This window comes from Molossus molossus, unplaced genomic scaffold (assembly GCF_014108415.1).
Source record: "Molossus molossus isolate mMolMol1 unplaced genomic scaffold, mMolMol1.p scaffold_m16_p_20, whole genome shotgun sequence".
Classification (NCBI taxonomy): Eukaryota; Metazoa; Chordata; class Mammalia; order Chiroptera; family Molossidae; genus Molossus; species Molossus molossus.
This window is the reverse complement of record NW_023425356.1, coordinates 2,867,384-2,889,864: the sequence shown is the minus strand read 5'-3', so window position 1 is coordinate 2,889,864 and position 22,481 is coordinate 2,867,384. Positions and strand designations below refer to the sequence as shown.

Here is a 22,481-nt window from a genome sequence, read left to right as displayed (position 1 = left end):
CTGTGTTTGCCAGGGTCCCCTGGGGCCTGGGGGAGACCAGTCACTGGACACACTGGACACAAATGCATCAGGAAGTGATCACAGCAGAGGAAAAGCCGCGGTTACTGTGGTGCATTCAGCAGCGGTGTCTTTCCCCTGCTCTAGTGGAAAACATCTCTGATTTTCTGTGCAAACTGTGCATATTGTTTCATTTGAATGTGGTTTTCCTATATCAGGAATAGTTGTATAAGGAAGGCATTCTTTGGTCCCAAAATACACAAAATAGTGTAGGAAGACAACGTCGAGGTGCCGTCATTTGCAAGCATGAAGTCAGCAACAGCGCGTGCCATCGGAACAGCGTGGGGCCTGGCTTCTCGTGTCTGCTCCACGTCCACGTTTCGGGAAGGCTGTGCCAACCCTCCTTCACCCGATTCGTATTCAGATACGAAGACTGTTTAAAATGTGAATGTTGCAGTTAATTAATAATTAATAAATGGATTGTCTTAGTTTGAATGCCTTTGAAAATCGCTTGCCCCATTCTATTGTTTTTCCTCTCGATATAGTCCCAGTAGTGTTAGCAACGACTTTGTCAAGTTGTTTGACAAAATCTCACCCATCTACCTGTAATTTACAGTTGTTCACCTTTGCCACTCAACAGTTTTCCTACTTAAACCTGGTTGTGTTGAGCCGAAGTGCTGGCTGGTTTCCAGCGCGGCCCGTGGCGTGGCCCGTGGTGTGGCCCGTGGTGTGGCCCGTGGCGTGGCCCGTGGCGTGGCCTATTGTGTGGCCACGGGTTCCCTGGCAGTGCCCGGTGTGCGCTCTGAACACAGACTCGCCGTGTGTGGGAATTTGACAAGATAGCCCATAACTCGTTGGAAGTTCTATGATGTCCTGCACCTTAATTTCTGATCTGCAAGCTTTATCGTCATTGAAATTCTTTTAAAAGGCTTAATAAAATTATCGTTTCGTTCCATAAGGAAATGTAATCATAGAATTTGACTGAACTGTAATTGTGTGACAGTGAGAAAGAGTGGCCTCACCAGCCATTGTCCCGGCCTCAGCTCTCACTTTTGTTCGCACTGAACCCAGAGAGACCAGTGACCACTCCCCCCTTCTTCCCATTCTGTTCACGCCGTCTGTTCCAGTCTGACCCCTGACCCTGCTCTACAGACTGCCTTCTTGGAAAGGGGGTCCGTATCGCCAAACCCAGACACCTCTCTTCTCCAGATTCTCAGGCGCATCGTTCCTAAGTTGGGGTGCACTTCACTCTGGGCATTTCAGTCACCACAGCTGGGGGTCGTGTGGCTGGGTCAGCCCAGGCCCTTCCTGTTCCTCTGCTCCATTCTCGTTCCTGTGTGTCCTGCTGCTGATGTCCCTGGACAACGTCGTCGTCTCCGCAGCGGAGTGCAGCTCTGTCCAGGGGCGCGTTTGATGTCTTCGTGAATGAGATGCTGAGCGGGCGTCTGGTGTGCAGGGTGGTACCCTGAACCTGCTGGGACTCCCCCAGGACTCATACCTCACTCATCTTTGATCCTTCCCAGGAAAGGGTCTACAATCCACCCCGCATCTCATGTCAGTAACTTAGGGATCACCCTTCATTTTCTTCACTCCTCTCCTGAGTCTAAGCATTGGCCCGTCTCACTGGCCGCAGCTCAGGACTGTCCACTTCTCTGCAGCCCATGGCTACTAGCAAACCCACATTCTCTCTACCTCCTTGGGTGCTTTCCTTTCGCCCCACACCCCCCATTCCATTCCCTGCAAAGTAGCCAGCGGCACCATTGCCCCTGTAATAAAACCCAGCCCCGGTGCAGCCCGTCACTGGAGCTTGCCCTGCCTTCCTGGTCAGCACAGCCTTCCTCCCGTCCCGCCAGACCCGCCTGCCTGGGAACCTCCGTGCAGAACGCCCGCCCCCCACGGCAGTCTTCCTGGGCGCTGCCTCCTGCCTCCCCCTACTCTGGCTACAACGATCTGGACTTGGAAGTAGACCTGATAATGTATTTTTTTCTTGTTTCCATGTCCTCCCACCCTTACAATGTAAGCCGCAGGAAGGCAGGGCGTTTCTGTTCTCCCATTACTTCTGAGTTAAAACAATCACCAGCACAAAGTAGCTCAGGAGCTATGGATGGCATGCTGGGTGGACGGCCTGAGGCAGGGCCCGGGCTCCCCCGCAGGGTCCAGGCTCCCCCGCAGGGCCCCGGACTCCCCCGCAGGGCCCCGGACTCCCCAGCGGGGCCCGGACTCCCCCCCAGGGCGTGCCCGCCGCAGCAGGTGCTCGGTGCCCCGTTCGCCTCTCATCAGCTGTGCAGCCGCAGTGTGGGATGTGGTTTTAACTCTCCATCGCGTTTGGTTTTCACATAAAACTCACCCAACAATGTTTTAAAATATGAGCCATAAAAAGGGAGCAATAGAAATGGCATAAATTAAGTTAAGGATAGGGAAACGTTACTCTGGTTTAAAATCACGCTTGGTGGAGCGTTCATTTCTAGCCATGCGGCATGATGTTTCCCAATAAAAGTAGCCATCAGTGCTCTTCGTAGGAGAGAGCGCTCCCACCCTCTTAGCTGGCTGAAAACCAAGCCCAGGAAAACGCTGACAGGCTTCCTAATCACCAACGAAAAATTAAATTAGGCCCAGTGTCCTTCTAGGGTTAATGTCTTTCCACCGGACTACGAAAAACCCTAATATCTTTTCATAAAGAATAAAATAATTTTGGGGTCACCTTTATTCCTCTGACATAGAATGTCACCATGTATTTTTTACAAACTATTTCTTGGTTTTAGATAAAGATAGACTCCTCAATTTAGCATTTTTGAAATACTTTATAGATTTTTTTTTTTTTTGGCCTAAATGTACTTGTTAAAAAAAATTGTTCGAGACATTATTTCAAAAATGACAACTGTGATTTTGCATGTCGTCATTGTCAAGCCTGTAAGTGACAGAAAGCAGAATCGAACTTGAATTTTCTCAAGCCCGAAGTGGTACTTACCAGGTTGCGTGTACAGGTGTGTGAGTGGGGTGCCTGACTCGGAAGTGGCTGCAACATAGGTCTCTCCTCACCTCACCTCTCTGCTCTCCTGCTCTCCGGGGAAGTAGTCTGGGTGGGAGGGCAGTTCTGTGGGGGTCAGTCAGGGTCCCCACTGCTCTGAGCACACTCTGCCAGGCTGCGGACCGTTGGGTAAAAAGCTTTTACCTGCGCAGCCCCAGGGAAGGGCTCTGCCGGGGGGGGGGAGCCGCGAGCCTGGCACGAGCCGAGCCCTGGGGGGCACCCTCCCCAGCCTTCTGGGCAGGCAGGCAGAGCCCGTCCCAGGAGAGGGGGGAGGGCGGGTGGGGCTGGGCTGCTCGGAGCACGAGAATGAAGCCCACCTCTGCCTAACATAGCGCCTCTCTCCCAGCTGTGGTCACCCTCCCTGGTGACAGCTGCCTGGACGTGGGATGGCACACTCCTGGTGTCCAGGACAGTTCTCTGGGTGACATTTAGTCTCCCCATCAAGCCCAGTTGCAGAGGTCCTCACTGTCCTCAGACCCTAGAGGGAAAATGATGCTTTCTTTAAAAATTTTAAAGAGTGGGAGGGAGAGAGGAAGAAAGAGAGAGAGAGAGAGAAATGACGTGAAAGGGACACATCGAGTGGCCACCACCCGCACGACCAACCAGGGCCGGGGACAAACTGCAACCGAGGTACATGCCCTTAGGGGGAACCGAACCCGGGTCTCTCTGGACCACAGGCCGAGGCTCCAACTGCTGAGCCAAACCAGCCAGGGCAGGAAAATTATGCTTTTAACCAACCCTGGCACAGTCAATATCTGTTTGAACAAAAACAGCTTTGTCGAAATTAAAGTCGTTCGGTAAAGAGGAGCCGTGTTCCTGGCGAGCGGCAAGCTTGTCTCTGCCGTCCGTGTGCAGTCCCCAGGGCTCTGGTCTGGGTCCTCCTCGCCTGTCTGCCCCTGGACCTGCCCCGGAGGACCCGCCCCGGGCTCCTCCCTGCACCTCAGTGGCCTCTCTGAGGGGAAGTGACAAAGGACTACTTCATCCTAGTTGGAGACCTGTTTGTTTCTGTTTCTGTTGCTTTTGTCTTCATTTGTTTTAAGTACTGAAACATCCTGACAACCTAGACCCACTTGGTCCTTACTCTCACCACAGGAGTAGTATCTGATGATAAAATCTGTGTCCTGCTTGGGCTGGATCTTTGGATCTACCTGCCCTTGAGGTGTTAGCAGCACGCCTGGGGGCGCTGCCCATCCCCCAAGCCCTGAGAGTAACCATTTGAACGTGTTGTTGCTGTGTGATTTTGAACTTGGGCTGGGGACCCTGGAGGGTCCGAGCACGATGGCCTGGGCCTGAGTCCCGGCTCTGCCCTCATCGGCTGTGTGGCCTAACATCTCAGCCCTCAGCATCTCTGTCCGTGAAATGGGAGGACAATGTTGGGCATGACTAAGTCAATAAAGTAGAAGCCATTAATCAGCACCCAGCTCATCTTAAGAGCTCTGTCGCCCTGAGCAACTTCTTTTATGAGTTTTCTGAGTAGGTGGCGGTATCATCACATTTAACTCATGAGGAAACGAAACTCCTTCCCCAGGGAGGGCCTTGCTGTCCGGGTTGGAGCTAGAGTTCTGATCGGGATGCCTGGCTTCCGCGCAGGGGTGGCTTCACGCCCCTGTAGCGCCTCCTTTAGAGGGTCCCGAAGACTGCTGGGACCCTCGTTGGACAGCACCTAAAACTATGCCGTGCTGTGACATGTAAGTACTCTCATCCGTACTAGAAGGAGACCCTAATTAATTTCTCATCCATACCTTGAAACCTTTTCACTATGTCCGTGATTCTATGAATAAACACTGTATGTCATTGTATGATTCGGACAACCGTCTCACATGCACGAAGCTATGTAACTCACTGCGAACCGCTTTCTGAGGTTGACGAGTCCGTGTGGCCTTCATTTCATGAGAGTGCCGAGGGTCAGAAAAGTCAGGTAACATGTTCGATTGCCCAGAGATAAACGAGGGGGTCTCTAGGATAAGTTGGAAGCCCCAAATCTCATCTTTTGCTTTGCTTAGGGTGACCTGCTGTTATTCGATCATGTCCCTCTCAACAGGAACGCGACTGCTGTGCACACTGGTGTAACACTGTGAACACACACACGTGAAAGCCTGCAGGCCTGCACACCAAGGCACCACTGTTCAAACCGTGTTCTCCTCTTCCTGCAGGTCCTGATCGCGAGCATCATGTGCACCTACCGCAAGGAGGACTGGGCGGAGCTCTCCAGGATGGCCCAGGTAACCTCGCCCTGGCCCGGAGTCCTCTTCTCTTCTGTTGTTACTCGTTGTAAATAAAGAGCGGCCATGAAAAATAACCCCATGGCAGTAAAATTGAATGGAAAATGGTACCTTAAAACATTTCCATTATAATTTGTTTACCCAGTGTTTTCATTTAAATGATGGAAATGTAAATTTAAAAGGAATCTATTCTATAAATGTGGTCCCTTGGATTTCACAGGCTACCTAAAAACCCTTTATTCTCTGAATCCGTTTACTCTTTATTTGCATATTAAGCAAACTGTGTATTATGATGGATGTCATGATAAAATTTAATTCTACCTTTGAGAGTCTAACTTGATCTTACCTTGCCTTTAGGCAAGCTAGTTTGACAGCAAGAGGAGAAATTTTGAATATAAAACTCTTGAATATTTAAAATATCAAAGGTTCATTTAATACAATTCGAGTGTGAATACAGAGGTGCTGAGAGGGGGGGCGGGCACTCCTAAAGGAGGGCCAGCCAGCAGCTTCTCCGTGGGGGCCGAGTCCTGCCCGAGCGCAGAGTCACGGGCTCGGGTCCGCATTTCAAACAGAAAAAAACATATCCTTAGCATGACACACGTATGTCCATCATGCTGTCTTGAAAAATTCTCTAGACAGGTTTAGCTGAGATTTCTCAGAAACCTCCCAGAGGTACAGAGACTGAATCTAACTGTACTTATGAACTCATGAGTCCACGTTCTGTTCGAAATGTTGCCTGTACATCTGTTTGGATATCTTAGCACTGTGAGCAGACGTGACTGCTGGGACCTGGGGGTGAAATTAAACATAGTCAGTAATTGGCTTCGTGATCTTCGGAGCTGGGTCCATTTTCTACGTGTATTTACCTAATTGACCATGAAATCTTGCACAGAGGCCGTGCCTGGCATGAGCTTTTCCGATTTTAAGCTGACTGTGATGAATCGCTCTACCACGCCGCTTGGCTCTCTGCCCTTCTGGGGAACACAATACTTAAAAGTTAGTTTCTTCAGTGATGAACGTTTAAATAAGTGAACTTGACTTTGAAAACGTCAAAAGCCTTTGTATTAGTAACATAATACAACTTAAAAATATTTTTCACATTCTATATCTATTTTTCATTGCAGTTTAATTTGATAGCATTTGCCAAGTTCTCATAGCAGAGAATGAAAGGGAGGAGAGAAGGGAAGGAAGGAGGGAAGGAGGAGAGAAGGGAGCGGGGAGGAAGGGGGAAGAAGGAAGAAAAACATTTTTTAAAGAAAAAAATATGTCTTTCATCCAGTCTAAGTCTGGGTAACCTCCCCACAGGAAAACAATCTACCTAACAAGAAGGTCAGTCTATAGATGGTGTCACTTAAAAAATCATCTCTGTAACCTTGAAGTGGGGTCCTGCCAGGGCCGCCCCAGGGGCAGCTGCCCCGCCCTCCTGCCCGGCCCCGCCTTCGCCTTCGCCTTCGGTGGGGCCAGCAGAGCACATGCTCCCAAAGGAGGCAAGCAGGTCCCCTGACAGGGGAGAGCCCCCGTTAGAACCACCACCAACAGAACAGTGTTCAAGCGGAGGTGCCGTCCCGCTCCCACCGTGTCCTCGGGGTGACGGCTGGATGCCACCCCAGGGCTGCAGCTTGCCCCCCGCCTCGAGTTCACAGGACGGAGCGGCTGACGGGAGCCGTCCTCGGGCGCAGGAACGCCTGAGCGCGCTGGGAGCCGGGCCGTCCATTCTCACCGTCTCTGAGGACGGGGAAGAGCCGGGCCGCCCATTCTCACTGTCTCTGAGGACGGGGAAGAGCCGGGCCGCCCATTCTCACTGTCTCTGAGGACGGGGAAGAGCCGGGCCGTCCATTCTCACTGTCTCTGAGGACGGGGAAGAGCCGGGCCGCCCATTCTCACTGTCTCTGAGGACGGGGAAGAGCCGGGCCGTCCATTCTCACTGTCTCTGAGGACGGGGAAGAGCCGGGCCGTCCATTCTCACTGTCTCTGAGGACGGGGAAGAGCCGGGCCGCCCATTCTCACCGTCTCTGAGGACGGGGAAGAGCCGGGCCGTCCATTCTCACTGTCTCTGAGGACGGGGAAGAGCCGGGCCGCCATTCTCACCTGTCTCTGAGGACGGGGAAGAGCCGGGCCGTCCATTCTCACCGTCTCTGAGGACGGGGAAGAGCCGGGCCGTCCATTCTCACCGTCTCTGAGGACGGGGAAGAGCCGGGCCGCCCATTCTCACCGTCTCTGAGGACGGGGAAGAGCCGGGCCGTCCATTCTCACCGTCTCTGAGGACGGGGAAGAGCCGGGCCGTCCATTCTCACCGTCTCTGAGGACGGGGAAGAGCCGGGCCGCCCATTCTCACCGTCTCTGAGGACGGGGAAGAGCCGGGCCGCCCATTCTCACCGTCTCTGAGGACGGGGAAGAGCCGGGCCGCCCATTCTCACCGTCTCTGAGGACGGGGAACGTCTCGAGGACGGGAAGAGCCGGGCCGCCCATTCTCCACTGTCTCTGAGGACGGGAGAGCCGGGCCGCCCATTCTCACTGTCTCTGAGGACGGGAAGAGCCGGGCCGTCCATTCTCACCCGTCTCTGAGGACGGGGAAGAGCCGGGCCGCCCATTCTCACTGTCTCTGAGGACGGGGAAGAGCCGGGCCGTCCATTCTCACCGTCTCTGAGGACGGGGAAGAGCCGGGCCGTCCATTCTCACTGTCTCTGAGGACGGGAAGGCGCGCTCAGCGCAGATCCAGGCGCATGGGCGTGAGAAAGGGCTGAGCGTGGACGCGCTTGCACAGGGGTCATTGTCATTGTTGCTTGCTTGTGCCACCGGAGGTCACCTTTTGATTTCACTGTTCTGAATAAAGACTGGAGGCCATGTGGGTAGAGGAAAGAAACAGAGCCAGGTCCTTTCTCGCAATTCGGTGTAAATTCGACTAATGCTGCTCGTGCGAGTCCGTGTACGCCTGGTGCGACTCTGTCGTACACGTTCCTGAGAAAGCTCCTGGACGGCGCACCTTTCAAGGTCACCTGTCCGTGTCTCGCCTGGTGCGGCGCGGTCATGCATGTGAGCTGCACAGAGACGGGCTTCTGGGAACGTTCTCACGCACGATCGTCAGCAGCACTGTTGGCTCGGCTGCTCTCCGGGTCCGGGGTGATCTCAGCTCCCTGCTTTCCTGGGACAGTGAGCCGATCTTAACTCCGTGCAAAGGAAGGTGTACGAAGCACCCCCTCTGTGCCAAGGCCCTGGCCCGCCAGACCAGGGGGACACGGTGCAACCCCGGCTGTGTGGATGTGAGCACGGTTCCGATGGATGATCAGACCCTGGAGGCTCACAATATTTGGTCCTACTTATGTAGATCTTGAAGTCGTTTTATAGATCTTAAACCCATTTCCTCCTCACGGTGCGTTACTGTCAGAGCAGAGGCTGCTGGAGTCCATGTGGGGGTGCCTCATCTAGGGGAGCACACAGCCTTGCAGACTGGCTCAGCCCTGGGGACGGGGCTGCCCGGGCTCGTCTAGCCCCCAGCAGTGTAGGGAAGGGCCAGGGGAGGCCTGCTGGTTCCCCTCTGTGTCCCATGTCTCACTGGTCAATTCCATAGCCCAGGCCCATGCTTCCCTCTACACCACAGGGTGTGCCCTGCCCGCTTTGGGGCAGGACGTGGTGAGATGCGTCTTCCAAACTGAAGACCAGAGGGAGAGGCCAGAGCCTCGGGGTCAGGCAGGCCCTGGCCTCCGCTCTGAGCCATCGTGGAGGCTCTGACGAAGCCCAGCTGTCACCCTGGGGCACTGTGAGTGGCACCTAGGAAACGAGAAGACAGCAGCAGGCGCTGAGGTTTCTTTCTAAGCTGGTGGCAAAAGCTTGGGTGGCAAACGGGGCTCTGAGGCTGGAGGAGCCGTAGCGACTGGGCATGGTTCAGTCTGCGTCCCTCTCCTGTAGTCCAGTCTACCTAGGATGGCACCGCCGACCTGGCCTCACTCAGCCCAAAACCTCCCCACCCGCTTTCTTTTTATTTTTTCCCTTTATTGATTTTAGAGAGAGGAAGGGGGAGGGAGAGAGAGATAGAAACGTCGACAAGAGAGAACGTCAATTGGCTGCCTCCTGCATGCCCCCCACTGGGGATCGGGCCCACAACCTGGGCATGTACCCTGACCAGGAATCAAACTGGCGACCTCTTGGTGCAGGGTCAATGCTCAACCACTGAGCCACACCGACCAGGCCTCACTGTCTTTCTTAAGATGCAAAACCCTTAACTTGACCTTGTAAATCCAACGTGGTCTGACCACTGCCTCCTTCCCCGCTGAGGCTCGAGCCTCCCCGCCCCTCCCCGGCCTCGTCCTTGTTCTGCACTTGTACTCTTAACTATCTTTTTCTTAAAGAAAGTTTCTCCAAACTGTTGAAGCTTCTGGCTCCCCAAAACTGGGTCTGCCCCTGCCCGTGCTCCTCCTCTGCAGCTCTGCTAAGTGGCAGTTGATGGGCAGTGCTGCCGCCAGCTTCTAACCCTGCCCTGCTGAGTACAGGGCTCGGTGCAGTGGCCCCCTACCGGGTCCCTGGCTGGTCCCCAGTTCCAAGCACAGGCTTTGTTCTCAATGGGCAATTAAGATCCCAAACTGAAGGCTTTAAGCCAGGGACCGGATGAGGGATTGCCAAAGGTGCGGCCATAGTGGAAGGAGCAGACGAGGGGGGTCCAGGGAGAGGCACAGGTGTCCAGGACAGGTGGCCACACAACTCCTACCAGGGAGTCCAAATCAACCACTTAGAAACCAGGCTCTCCACCGAATCTGGGCTAGCAGCATGTCATGAAACTAAATAGATGTTAGAGTTAAGGAGTCTCAAAGGCAGACAGAGTGAAAACCAGAGAGAGGCACATTACAAGACTACGAGGACCTGCTGGGCCTCTGTAACAGTGGATGTAAGCAGAACAGATGGACACAGGAAAGAGGGACACCTCCTTGGAGACAGGAGAGTCACTGACTGTGTCCAGTGGTCCAGGCTAGTTCAGGGTTTACCTGTCGCAGATGCATCTTAGGCAGGTGGAAGACCCTGGAGAACTGTCTCCAGTGTGGACAGTGAGACACGATGACAGTGTAGCTACTTAGCATTGGATCTTCTGTATTCTTTCAAAAGAAGAAATTAAGAGCAAATGCAAGAAGTGTACCTTTCCTGCCCCACCAAGGAACCCTCCTCACCCTGCTGGGGCTCTGATGCCCTTTGCCAGCCCCCACCGTCCACGGAATCCTTCTCTTCCCACGTGGGCTCTGACACACTACTCTGTGCCACCCTCATGTGGACGTCATTCTCGCGGTGTCTGGACTGCGATACTCCACACTGCGCCCTCATGGCTCCTCCTCAAATCTTCCTGCTCCACTGCCTTGCTCTGCCCCACCCAGGACCTGAGCACCATGTTGACCAGAAGGAAGGGAGAGGGGCGGAGATGAGAAGGAAGAGCTCTCCGCCTGGTTTTGTTGTGTATACACACTGTACAGGGGCTGTGGTTTGGCTGCCCTGGGTTCTCTGAGAGTTTTTATGAAGTGACTCCCAGAATGTGAGTCTGCACAGCTCCTACTAGAGAGATCTCCCAGAATGGTCCCCCCGCCCCGAAGTATAGATAGGTACTTGAACTCCTTTCTCAGTCTGGAGAAGAATAAGTCAGAGAGTCTAATTGGGTGGATGGATAGACAGATGAATGGATGGACAGATGGACAGTCGGATGGATGGATGGGTGAATGGGTGGATGGATGGATGGACAGATGGACAGATGGACAGATGGAGGAATAGATAGAAACTGCTTACTCTTACATAGTATTTTTATAGTCCAAGCACTGTTCTATGTCCTTCACTTTTATTAAATTTATTTATACTTTACAAAAGCAACCCTGTGAGTTGCTTCCATGTTTTTTCACTTTTTAGAGATGAGGAAACTGAGGCAAAAGGTAGTTAAATGCTATGTCCAAGCTCACACAGCTAGTGCGTGGTAAGTGACTCAGCCCCCCGAAACCTGGCTCCAGAGCCCCGCTGCGAGCTCAGCACTGCACGGGGAGGGTGGAGAACGCACGCAGGCAGGACGGGCGCACTTTCTGCCGCTGCCTCAGGAGATGACTGTCACGTATGACCGGTCAGGTGGGGTGGACTAAACTCAGCTACGTGACGAACCCAAGGCTGGTGACCAGGAGGGGTCAGCATGCCCAGTGGCAGCTGACTTAGCACTCCCTGATGACTGGGCAGTGAAGGCCCTTCGAATGCATGGGTGGCTGGGGATGGCAGTGAGCCCGGATGCTCATTTCAAAGGCCTTTCCAGGTGTGTTTGGCGGGTCAGTGTTTGGACATTTGCATACTACTGAGGACTTTTTAAATAATTAGTAACTGAAAAGAAATTTTAAATTGGGTAGGTGACTTTACAAGATTTCATTTTTAGTTCAAGTGTAGAAGTTGTAAGGATGTCAGGCTTATGAACGTACTGTCCAACACCAGCCACAGAGTTAGTGGTTTCTGTAAGTCATGGTGGTGAGTAAAATCAGGCTGTGGATTCCAAATGCACTGAAATGTTTGGATTCAAGGCCCTGCTCTCATGTACAAGCTGTGGGACTCTTTGTGCCTTGGCTTTGTCATTTTTCAAATGGGATAGTGGTGTATTCTACTGCAAGAGCCTGGGCAGGTGTCTGGAATGTTTTAAGTGCCCAATAAATGCTCCTTGTTATTGTCGCGGTGCTAGCTGACTGCAAGCTTGCACTCAGATTCTAGGAAATATGTGTAAGGTGAACATGTATGCAAATGCCCCGAAACCTTATGTGTTTCCAAAATGTTGTTGAATTGGCTTGCTATTAATTGCTGCATTTCAGATAAATAAAGAAGTCTAAAGGAAATATTCGAAATAACTAGGAAATAATAAGAAAAGTGCAGTCGTGTATGTAATTGTAATGTACAATCTTTTAATTAAGCTGGTAATTCCCTGGGGACGTGGTTTGGAGATGGGTCATAGTATCTACAGCTTACCCTGGAGCAGAGACCAAGGTTAATTGACTTGCCTGAAGCATCTCGTTCCCTCGCCGACCTGGGATTGAACTCGGTTTCACCAGGTGTGTGTTGCCCATGATTACTACCAAAGCAGCAGGGGGAAAATAGCATGATTTAAAGTAATTTTCAAATAACAGGAAGCATTTTAAAACTGAATCAGGGAAGCAAAAACCATAATGAAATCATGTTATAAAACAGGCTGAATAAACTAATGAACTTTCACAAACGTGCAGGAAACAGCCAGCTCACTGGTGAATAAAGATCAGTGAGAAATGCTAACTACAATTTTTAAGTTTGTTGAGGTCCTACCTCAAATTCATAAAGCAGAAGAAAATAGGCTAAAATCTTGAACAATTGGGAAGTGAGGAGTGTTCCTGAAGAAACAGCTCTTGGCCTAATGAAAAGGCTTATGCACTTAGAAAGTAGCAAACTTTTAAAAAGATATTTTTATTGATTTTAGAGAGAAAGAGATAGGGAGAGAGAGACAAACATTGATGTAAGAGAGAAACATCAGTTGGCTGCCTCTTTCGTGGCCACAATCCACAACAGTATTTGAACCCGTGCCTTCCTGGTGCGTGGGACAGAGTTCAAACAACTGAGCCACACTGCCCAGGGCAATGGGGAACTTTTCTAAAGCCTTTGCATAGTTTGATAGACATGATATCACATTATGGAGAAGGAGTCAAGTTTCTAAAGTCGACCGTATTTAAAAAGAAGTTGTAGCATCAGGGAAATTCTGGAAGTTAGGTGAAAGAATGTAAAACTGCAATCATTTAGTTCATGCCCCATTCCTCAAATTACTATATTAAAGTATGTTTTAAAAGCATTTTACTTGTTCTTAGAGTTTCCACAGAAGTCTCTTGTGGAACCCAGGACTGTCTCGTATTCTTGAACGACATTGTTCTCACGGCCCTTCGTACCTAATGAATTAACAAGTTAGACAAGAGGTTCCTGTCGGATGATCCAGCCCAGACAAAGTGACCTGTGCGCTATATTTCTGAGCATAGAATTTTAAAAAAAGAACAATTAAATCAATGTTGAGTTAAAAGCATTTAAAATTTTCCTTGCATTCGTTCCCGCGGTCCTGCATTTTCCTTTGCGCGGCTCCTTATAGTGCCAATTACCCAGAATTAGTACGATTTGTTCCTGTGCCAACAGAAGCTGTGTAGGGCAGAATAAGTGCGGTGTCAGACAGACCTGAGTTCACGTCTCTGCCGCGTCTCTGAATAACCAGGCCTGGGCTTCAGTTTTCTCGCGAGTGAAATGTACCCGGATCATCCAAGGACCCCGAGAACCCAGACAACAGAGTCAAGGCGCACAGGGCGGTGGTGTCCTCACAGGAGCACTGGTGATGGTTGTTATCCACACTCTAATTTGAGGGCCAGAATATACCTCACAAGATAGCTGTCATAGAGAAGGCAGAAGAGTTACAATTTAGCAACGTGCCCTGTGCTATTTATCAGTGGGCAGAGCCTGTCTGCACAAGTAAAGCTTCCCCTTCCCTTCGTGTCTTACAGGCTTCCGGAGCTGACGCCCTGGAGCTGAATCTGTCGTGCCCACATGGCATGGGCGAAAGGGGAATGGGCCTGGCCTGCGGGCAGGTAAGGACCCCAACAGCTGTCCCCTGTCTGTCCATGTGCGACGCGGGCCCCTTGCAGACCCGGACTGTCCCCCAGGCGGAGCAGACCGGCTGGAGACGGCCAGGTCCTCACAGCTTAACTAGTTAGCGCGTAAAGAGTGGGAAATGAAGGGAGCTGGAATTACAGCAACGCTTAGTTTTATTGAGGAAAATGCCACATGATATGCCTGACAGGAAGTAATATCAAACACAGTTTTTCAAAGCGCTGGAGCAGAATTCGCTGATTTCACGTGCAAAGTCCTGTGCTCACCCCACGCCGACCCAGCCCCGCTGGAGCACTGGGCTGTGGAGCGTGCGCGGGCTCTTAGCGGCCCCCGGCCCGGGCGCGTCTCAGCGGGATCCCCTGACTCGTGGGGAGCTGCACAAGGGCTGTGATGCTAGTTTTATGTTTGGACACAGTAAATGGAAACCTTATGAAATGCTTTCAAAATCCTAATAAAAAATACCGAAATATATGTTAATGTGTAGAAAATGTAGCATCTTTATGTAACTAGAGACAGTGTTGCATGATGGGAACCACAAAAAGCTCAGGAGCCACGGAAAAGCTCAGGAGCCACGGAAAAGCTTAATGCCAAAAAGGAGACTGTTTGGCATCTAATTAACTTTTAAGCCCAGAGAATAATGGTGTGGATTAAGTAATATGAAATATTGTTATTTATGACAAATGCCCTAGTCCTGGAAGCTTACTTTTGTCTCCACATATGGTGTGGGGCCTTGTACACGGTAGGTACTCAATTCTTTCTTCCTTTCTTTCAAGTTAACAAATTATTTGAATTACGCTCAGAGGCTAGAGGCTCTAATTGAGAAGGAGGAAAATTTCCGCTTATTCAAGTGAACATTGGTTGCTACTTTCGCATTAGCATTCAGGGAGAATTTTGAAGTGTCTCGTAAATATTTAGTTAACATTCAGAACAGACCTGTAACTTAGAAGAAACCACCCGGAGAAGAGCAGGGAGACGAGAGCCTGGCCAGGTGTCTCCAGCGTCTTTCTCTGTTCCACACACAGCAGGCCTCCCAGAAGGCCAGGAATGTAGTGACCGAACCAAGCCCCAGCATTGCCCGGTACAGGGACAACGTCATGATGTGATGTCACGACTGTATGAGCGGTGGTTATGCCACATTCGGGGTATCAACATATGTAACTTGATTACAGTGAGGGAGGCCCCCAAAAGGACACCTGGAACAGGATTCTCTCTTGTTCCCCTTTCACAGTCTCTGAAAGTTGGAACTAAACTAGGTTTTAGTTACATGGATAAAAGCAGCTGTGGAAAATTTTAATCTACTGACTATGTTTTTAAAAGAAGGACGCATTTTAATATATATTCTTTGACACCCCCCCCCCCCAATAGCAATTATTTTGCAAGGGTTTCCCAACCTCAACTTTCGTTTTTAGGGTGGAAACTTGCTCTGTGAACAGTTCTGAACTTCCCCTGTGCATGCCTTAGGGGTGTCCTCCCCAGGGGCCATCCACCATGTCATGGGAGGCACAACCTTTGGCTGAATGAGAATGCCAAGTGCTAAAATTTTGCAGTTAAACTTACCATTTTCTAAAACTCTTGGAAAACATGTCTCCAACACCATGCTATCTCAGGCTAAGGGAAGAGGAGCATTGCCATCTCACTCGAGAGTTCTAACCTCTAACACTACAGCCGATTCTTCTTGGCCAAGTTAGAAATTTTCTTTTGAATTATATTCTCTTGTAGAGTATCTGATTGGAAAATAAAGCTCGATTAATCATTTTTGCTCCAACATAATTTAAGTGGTTACTCAGCCTCAGGACACACGAGTCTCAGTATTTAAATGGAGGGAAGGGAGAACATCCATGCATCAGGAATCAATAAAAGCTTTGCTGTACTGGTGGCTCTTAGGAGGGGCACACACAGGGCCGGGGCTTACTCATCCTGACCTTCTTTCCCCTTCTCCGACTCCTGGTCCCGCTGCCTCTTCCTCCCTCCCTGCGGGTCATAGTCTTGAGCCCCTCACGCTGGTGAGATGGGGACCTGTGCTTGGTGTTGGGGGCTGAGGGGCCATTTCCATTCCTCTTCCCACCAGTGGGACCTGGGCCCCTGGGAAAGTTCCCGTGCACAGCCCCGAGCCCTGCGTGTCGCTGGAGCCTGACGGGTGCGCACTCCTAAAGGACGGTAGTTCTCCGACCAGGGTGGTTATCTATGAGACAGGCTCTCTGGTGCTCTGCGTTTCTGGTGTTTCTAGAACACATAATAATCTTAGCCCTGAAGAAGAGGTATCACAACACACTCAGTAAATTTTCTTCTGTGAACATCTGTTGTTTTCCTCCTTTATCTCAAATATTTTCTTGCATATATTAGGTGAAAAAATACTGCCTTTGTACCTGAGTGCTTTTAAATGAACTATATATGTATATATGCAAATATATATATATATATTTAAACTCTACAAATGTTCCCAAAAATAACTAAAATTTGTGAAATTTATGAACAGAGATGGCTATAACTTCTACTCCACAATATATAGACATCATATTTATTTATGGAGTTTGCAGCAATAAAGACAATCTCAAGCTGACCTTGGGAATTGGATTTGTGCATCTTCTGCAAAGTGAAGCTTGATATAAAATGTTTAGCCCTTGCGAAGCGCTGAAAGGTTTCCCCCGTCTGCTCTTCCATCCACCATCTGTCACTTCGACCAAGGCCCTCACTTTTCTGAAGCTGAGTTTCCATCTCTAAAGCAAGGGGTTTGAACCAGATGACCTCTGAATCCCCTTCCAGCTCTGGGAGATGCACACCATAGGTCACAGGTGAATTATGTTGTTTTTGAACTATCCATAAAAACATTGATAAAACAAAAACAACTAAAGAAATAAACAAATTCATATTATGTTGTTCTTTTAAAACACACTGAACCTTTCTTGTGGCATAAAAGTCAGTATGTTGCTTCTGTGGTTCCTAGTTAGTTTCACATCAAGCAATGCTGCTCACTTTTTGATGTATTTTACTTTTTTTTGTTTAAAGAAGCTTTGGTTTTATGGAATCTTGCACCTACCACGGCTAAAAATAGAACCCAGGTCTTTTGTGTGTCAGCCTGTCCTTCTATCAGATTTTAATGTTCTAGTTCATGGTAAATACCCCCTCCCCATAACCTTGATACTAAAGCAAAGATGAAATCCACTCCATTTTGGTGGTGTACACGCCAAAGTGTCAGAGTTATATTATAACAAGAAAAAAAATTTTTAAGTCTTCTTCCTTGAGTGAAGGGATTAAGCAAAGAAAAAAAAGAAAGAAAGACTCATGGACACAGACAACAGTATGGCCACCAGCGGGAAGGGGGGCGGGGAGGTAGGGAAGGGCTAGGGGAATAAATGGTGACGGAAGGAGACTTGGCTTGGGATGGCGAACACACAGTACAATATACAAATGATGTATCACAGAATTGTACGCCTGAAACCTATATCATTTTATTATCCAATGTCACCCCAATAAGTTCAATTTAAAGAAAGTGTTTTTATCTCATTTAATAGAAACACACTGAGGACTCCATGTTCTCCTGCTAACTGTTCTGGTCCGGTTCTGAGGGCCTCGGCTGTAATCAGCAATCGGCCTGGATGTAGGGAGGGCACCGGAACGGTGCCCATAGATCGGAATTTCAGTATCAGTGTTCAATGTCATTAACGGAACCGTAAGTGCAGGGTTGAGTCAACTCTAAAGCCTTTGTCATTTCGGTTCCCACTTCCCTCAATGTATGAGAACATGAGACCCACGCCCGCTGCAGGTGTCCCCGGGGAGAAGGCAGTGCCCGCCAGCCCAGAGTGCGGAGGCCCAGCGTCCACGCGCTCTCTGCGAACCACTCCTGTGGAGGCGTGGAACTCCGTGAGTGTGGCTGGGGCTGGTGAGCGCCGAAATTTCCAATACAGTCGCACCTCTTAAGGTTCTCTCCTTTCCCAAAATGCCGTGTTCTTACTGTGTTGTGTGAATGACCCTCTCCTGTGCTTTCAAAGTTCTGTTGAACACTTTGGCTCTGTCCGCAGACCCTCTGAACCCAGATCCAGACAAGAACTAAATAGGCCTTGAGTAGCTTTCTGTTGTGGTGGTCGTGGTGTTTTTGACGTTATCCCAGATACTTTAGGAATAGATAGATTTGACAGAAAAATCCCATTTCTTACTTCTCTGGAGATGGTGGGATGCTATGGCCACAGCTGGCCTTTGGTGCCACCTAGCAGTGGACCTCAGGCTCCACGGGCCCCTTTAACCCTGTGGTCCGTGGGGGGGCAGCAGGCGTGGGACCGAGGATCAGTTCGTTCTCCGAGCAGCATGTGCCTCTCTGACTCACTTTAAACGTCAGAATCGATCCTTCCCGGACTTCTGCTACCCTTCCACATGCTTGACCTTGCAGAGGCTCCGGGTTGCGTCTGCAGCCGACAGGACCTTGAATTCTTTGGCAATCTGTCAGCTCCCAGAAGAGGGATAGCGGGGCTGGTGGGGAGGCCGGGGAACAGATGCCTCCCTCCCTCCTGCTTTCATGTCCACGTGACAGAAAAGAGGAGGAAGAGGCAGCGACCCAGGACGTCTCAGTACTGGTTAGACAGTAACCCTCTTGAAATGACTGGTTTGCTTGCCATCAGAACGCATACATTTTTAAACCCTTTTTTCTTAAGTTACTTTCACACAGACTATTTGCTTCTTTACCTTGAGTCAGTGGTGCCATAGTGGACTCAGAGTTCTAGAACCAAGAGGAAGCTTCAGGCTGCCCAGCTAGCTCACCCCCTTACTTCCAGGAAGAATAGGGCATGAGGAAGGTGGCTGATTTGCCTTTCCCTGAGGCGACCAGCGAGCATGGCCCATAGCCTGTGGCAGCCCTGTCCCTGACCCACATCTGACGCTCTGTCCAGTATTTCCGGTGTGTCACTGGGTGTATCCAAATGCCTAGCCAAACTGACGTTCCCGGACAACGCCCTGGGAGCTCCGACCCTGTACCTTTCTACGTATGCTTATTCCCTCTGCCTGCAGTTCATATCTTATCAGCTGAAATTACCCAGCTAGAGCTTGCCTGTCTACCTCTATTTCAAATGACGTTCATTCATCACCCGGGGTGTCTTATCGATCACCCACACTTTCCATAGGAAGACAATTGCAGGTGAGCGGTTCCCAGGTGGAGACCGGATGGCCCCCCGTGGAATCCGCAATGGTGAGGTGAATCGCTGCTGATGAATTCAAATGTCTCTGGGTCCTAAGAGCCGTAAGGGGCCAGGGAGATGCTGTCTTCCTGGCGCCGGGGGACTCCAGTTCTCAGTGGTTTGGACGCCTTCTTTGCGGGTGTGATTCTAAGTAGTCACATGGGTTTCAGTGACGACTCCGTTGGCTGGAGGAGTCCCGAGGACCATCATCAGAGGACGGAGCAGTCCCAGTCAGGCGATGCCATGAATGAGATGGCAGTGCCCCCGTGACCGCCTGCTGCCCTGCGCCGCGCCCCCGTGCATGGACGCACACCCGCCTGCCTGGGATCCCGAACTCAGCAGTCTCGACACAGACGGGCTCAACGCCGACTTTGTCATCGGGAAATAGTCCTGCTTTCATGACGACTTAGCTCGGCGAGAACAAACGGGTTGAAAGTGCTAAATGTGAATGTGCTTGGTGATCCTGAGCAATTATTGACGTAGATTAGGGTCACCCGAAGCAACGCTTGAGCATTTCCCTCACGATCGTGTTTGCTGTCCAGGCTCAGTTGACACAGCTCTGTGTGCTCATTGAAGAGAGGAAAGGCTCCATTTCTGCGACAGTGCCAACATTTTCATAAAACATCAACCACAGATCATTACTCTCGCCCTTGCCAGGGAGCAGACGTCTGTCACCAGGAAGAGAATCCAAACAGAGTGCAAGGCGCACATTGCCCAGATGTGCTAGTGTTTCCCCTGGGAAATAAGCTTCCCTCCAACAGCTGTGTTAGCAGACCTTGTCACATACACAGTGACCACAGCCCTGCCTGGGCCAGGTCCCTGGTGGATATCTGTGCAAGAGACAATCTTAAAATACTATTTTAAAAGCCAACACTACTGACAAGTCGCAGAACTTCCTGTGTTTCCCAGAGGGGTGAACCTTGGGGACTTGGGGGTAGGAGAAACCCCAAAGGTAGGGAAGGAATAAGGAGTCCTGCCAGTCGTAAACACAGCAGCCTGAGGCCGCCCAGCCTATATGGCCGCCAGGGGGACACAGGGCAAGGCCCGCTGCCCGGTGAGATTTGCTTCCTAATGCTGGGCAGCTGTATGCCCACGAGACCCTGCTGTTCCGGGTTCTTGATTCCCTCGCTCCGACTCCAGCCCCTGTGACATGGGTGGCAAGGCATCACAGCGTCCTGAACATGAGTTCAATCCTGCTCTAATCAGCACGGATGAATGTAAGTTTGGGCCAGGGAGCTGGAACTTGAGGTCTGTGAGTTGGTTGGCAAACTATGGAGTAGGCCAGGTTGGTCTCAGTGCGTTGAGCCCCAGAGACGTCACATTCCCAGGATTGGAAATCTTCGCACTTAGAAATGAAATCGTTCCCTGAAGAGCCTTGAGAAATGGCTGCCTGGTATCTACTTCTGCCAAAGTGACTGAAATCTGATATTACCTTTTACTTACCCTATTCTTTTTTATGGTCCTTGTGACCTTTTAATTTTAGAAGTGTTTTAAAACAAAGTGTCAACTTGTTTATGAGAAAAATCACTGTGGTCAGAAAGAAATACTTGCTTTATACTATGCTGCCCACTTTCTAATTGGTTTTTACTCCTCAGCCTTTGGTATAGACTCATGTGCCGAGATGAGCCCATCACTACGCGAGCTCTGTAAGAGGCGTTTGACAACTGCCAATATTTTGCTTTCAGCTAGTTCTCTGTGTGTTTTCAATTTTAGTTATTAATGTCAGTTAATGCTACACAAATTATTACATTCTTTTAAAAATTGTAAGTTTTTAGCAGAAAGCAACACCATTAGAATCTGACTAGAATCCCAGGGGCAAATCAGGGACTATCACTGGTTTTTTTCTAGGACAATCATGTGGGAGTAAGAAATTATAGGTAGAACAAACAGGTGGACTACCTGGTGAAATGGTGGCAGGAAAATCATCTAAATGTGCATTTTTTATTGATTTTTTTTTTTTTAAGAGAGAGGAAGGGAAAGAGCGAAACATCAATGTGAGAAACATTGCTTGGCAGCCTCCTGCACGCCCCCTACTGGGGATCCAGCCTGCAGCCCAGGCATGTGCCCTGACCAGGAATCAAACTGGGACCTCTCGGTCCATGGGGTGCTGCTCAATCCACTGAGCCACACCGGCGGGGCTAAATGTACATTTTTAAATTGGAAAGCCCAGGTACCTACCGCGCGGCAGATGTGTCTCAGGGTAGTGATTGCCACGGGCCTCGTATGGGGAAGGGGAAGTGAGTGTGCTCCTCAGTGTGTTCTGTTCCAGGCCTGTGTCAGGTGCTCCCTGTCCTGGGGTCACAGCTCTTCCTCAGTGCGTTCTGAGGGTGAAGAGAGAAAATTCTCCATACTACAGACAAAGATGAATGTTATTCGGGCATATGGTGGGTTCAGTAAAAAATGTTAGAACAGATTCATGAAGGTGGGAAGGGAGGGAGGGAGGGCGGGAGACTTCCCACAAACGGGTTTTTTGTGCCATTGGCCATGGGAAGACCCTGAGCAGGGTGTGTTATGAATAGGACTTGGTAAAGCAGGTCTTGATTTTTTTTTTGTAAGTTGACAACTTACATTTCAAATTATCTTACTCTCCTCTAAAACCAATCTCAATACCTTATTCTGATTTTTGTATCTTCCCACCTCAACCAGGTCAGGTTTCATGTGTCAGACTTCTCCAGTGTGTGTCCCGAACCCCTCTGAAGGTGTCTGTCCAGAGCCTGTACTGCTCATACCCTCACCGAGCCTCCTCATCTCTGCACAGCCCCGCCCTGCACAGCCCCGCCCCGCACAGCCCCGCCCCGCACAGCCCCGCCCCGCACAGCTCTCTCCCCTTTTCAGACACTCCACCTGCTGGAACGCAATGATCGATTTTCTTAAGAATGAGAATTTTTTTTTACATGTTACTGTAGGAGTTTGGGGATGAAAGACGTCAAAAAACTGACTACAAATTCCTTTTGTAAGCTTGATGTATAAAGAAGTCTGTACCCCAGGGTGAGGGAAGAGAAGGAAGTGCACTGCCGCCTGGCTGGAGCTGCTCAGCTGGTTGAGCGTCATCCTGTGTGCGGAATGTTTTCAGGTTCGATTCCCTGTCAGGGGCTTGTACAGAAGGCAACAGAGTGATGTTTCCCTCTCACATCAGTGTCTCTCTCTCTCTCTTTCTTCCCCTCTCTAAAATCAATAAAAATCAATAAACATATCCTTGGGTAGGATTAAAATAAAATAAAATATGGCATCTAGCAGGACAGAGGATGGCACCTAAGGAAGACGGTCCCAGATTACAAATGCCCCGAATGTCCACATGTTATTTGAGAGCAGGTCAGGAGGTGACACCTGCTGTGCTGTCTCCCAAGGTCTAGCTCCTGGAACCCGCCCTGCACCTACGAGGTATTTACAAATATGATTCCCCTTTTACAGATGGGAGCACCCGAAGGTGGACGCTCTTCATGTGGCAGCCACAGGGCAAGGAGG

At 50.2% G+C, this 22,481-nt stretch overlaps 1 protein-coding gene across 1 annotated transcript in view; it reads left to right on the top strand.

Annotated features, from left to right (window-relative positions):
* DPYD (dihydropyrimidine dehydrogenase) overlaps positions 1 to 22,481 on the top strand; it is a 587,465-nt gene that overhangs the window by 388,707 nt on the left and 176,277 nt on the right. The window contains exons 15-16 of the mRNA XM_036272711.1: positions 5,179 to 5,247; positions 13,746 to 13,829. Of these exons, the coding sequence (XP_036128604.1) occupies positions 5,179 to 5,247; positions 13,746 to 13,829 (153 nt within the window). The remainder of the gene's footprint in view (positions 1 to 5,178; positions 5,248 to 13,745; positions 13,830 to 22,481) is intronic.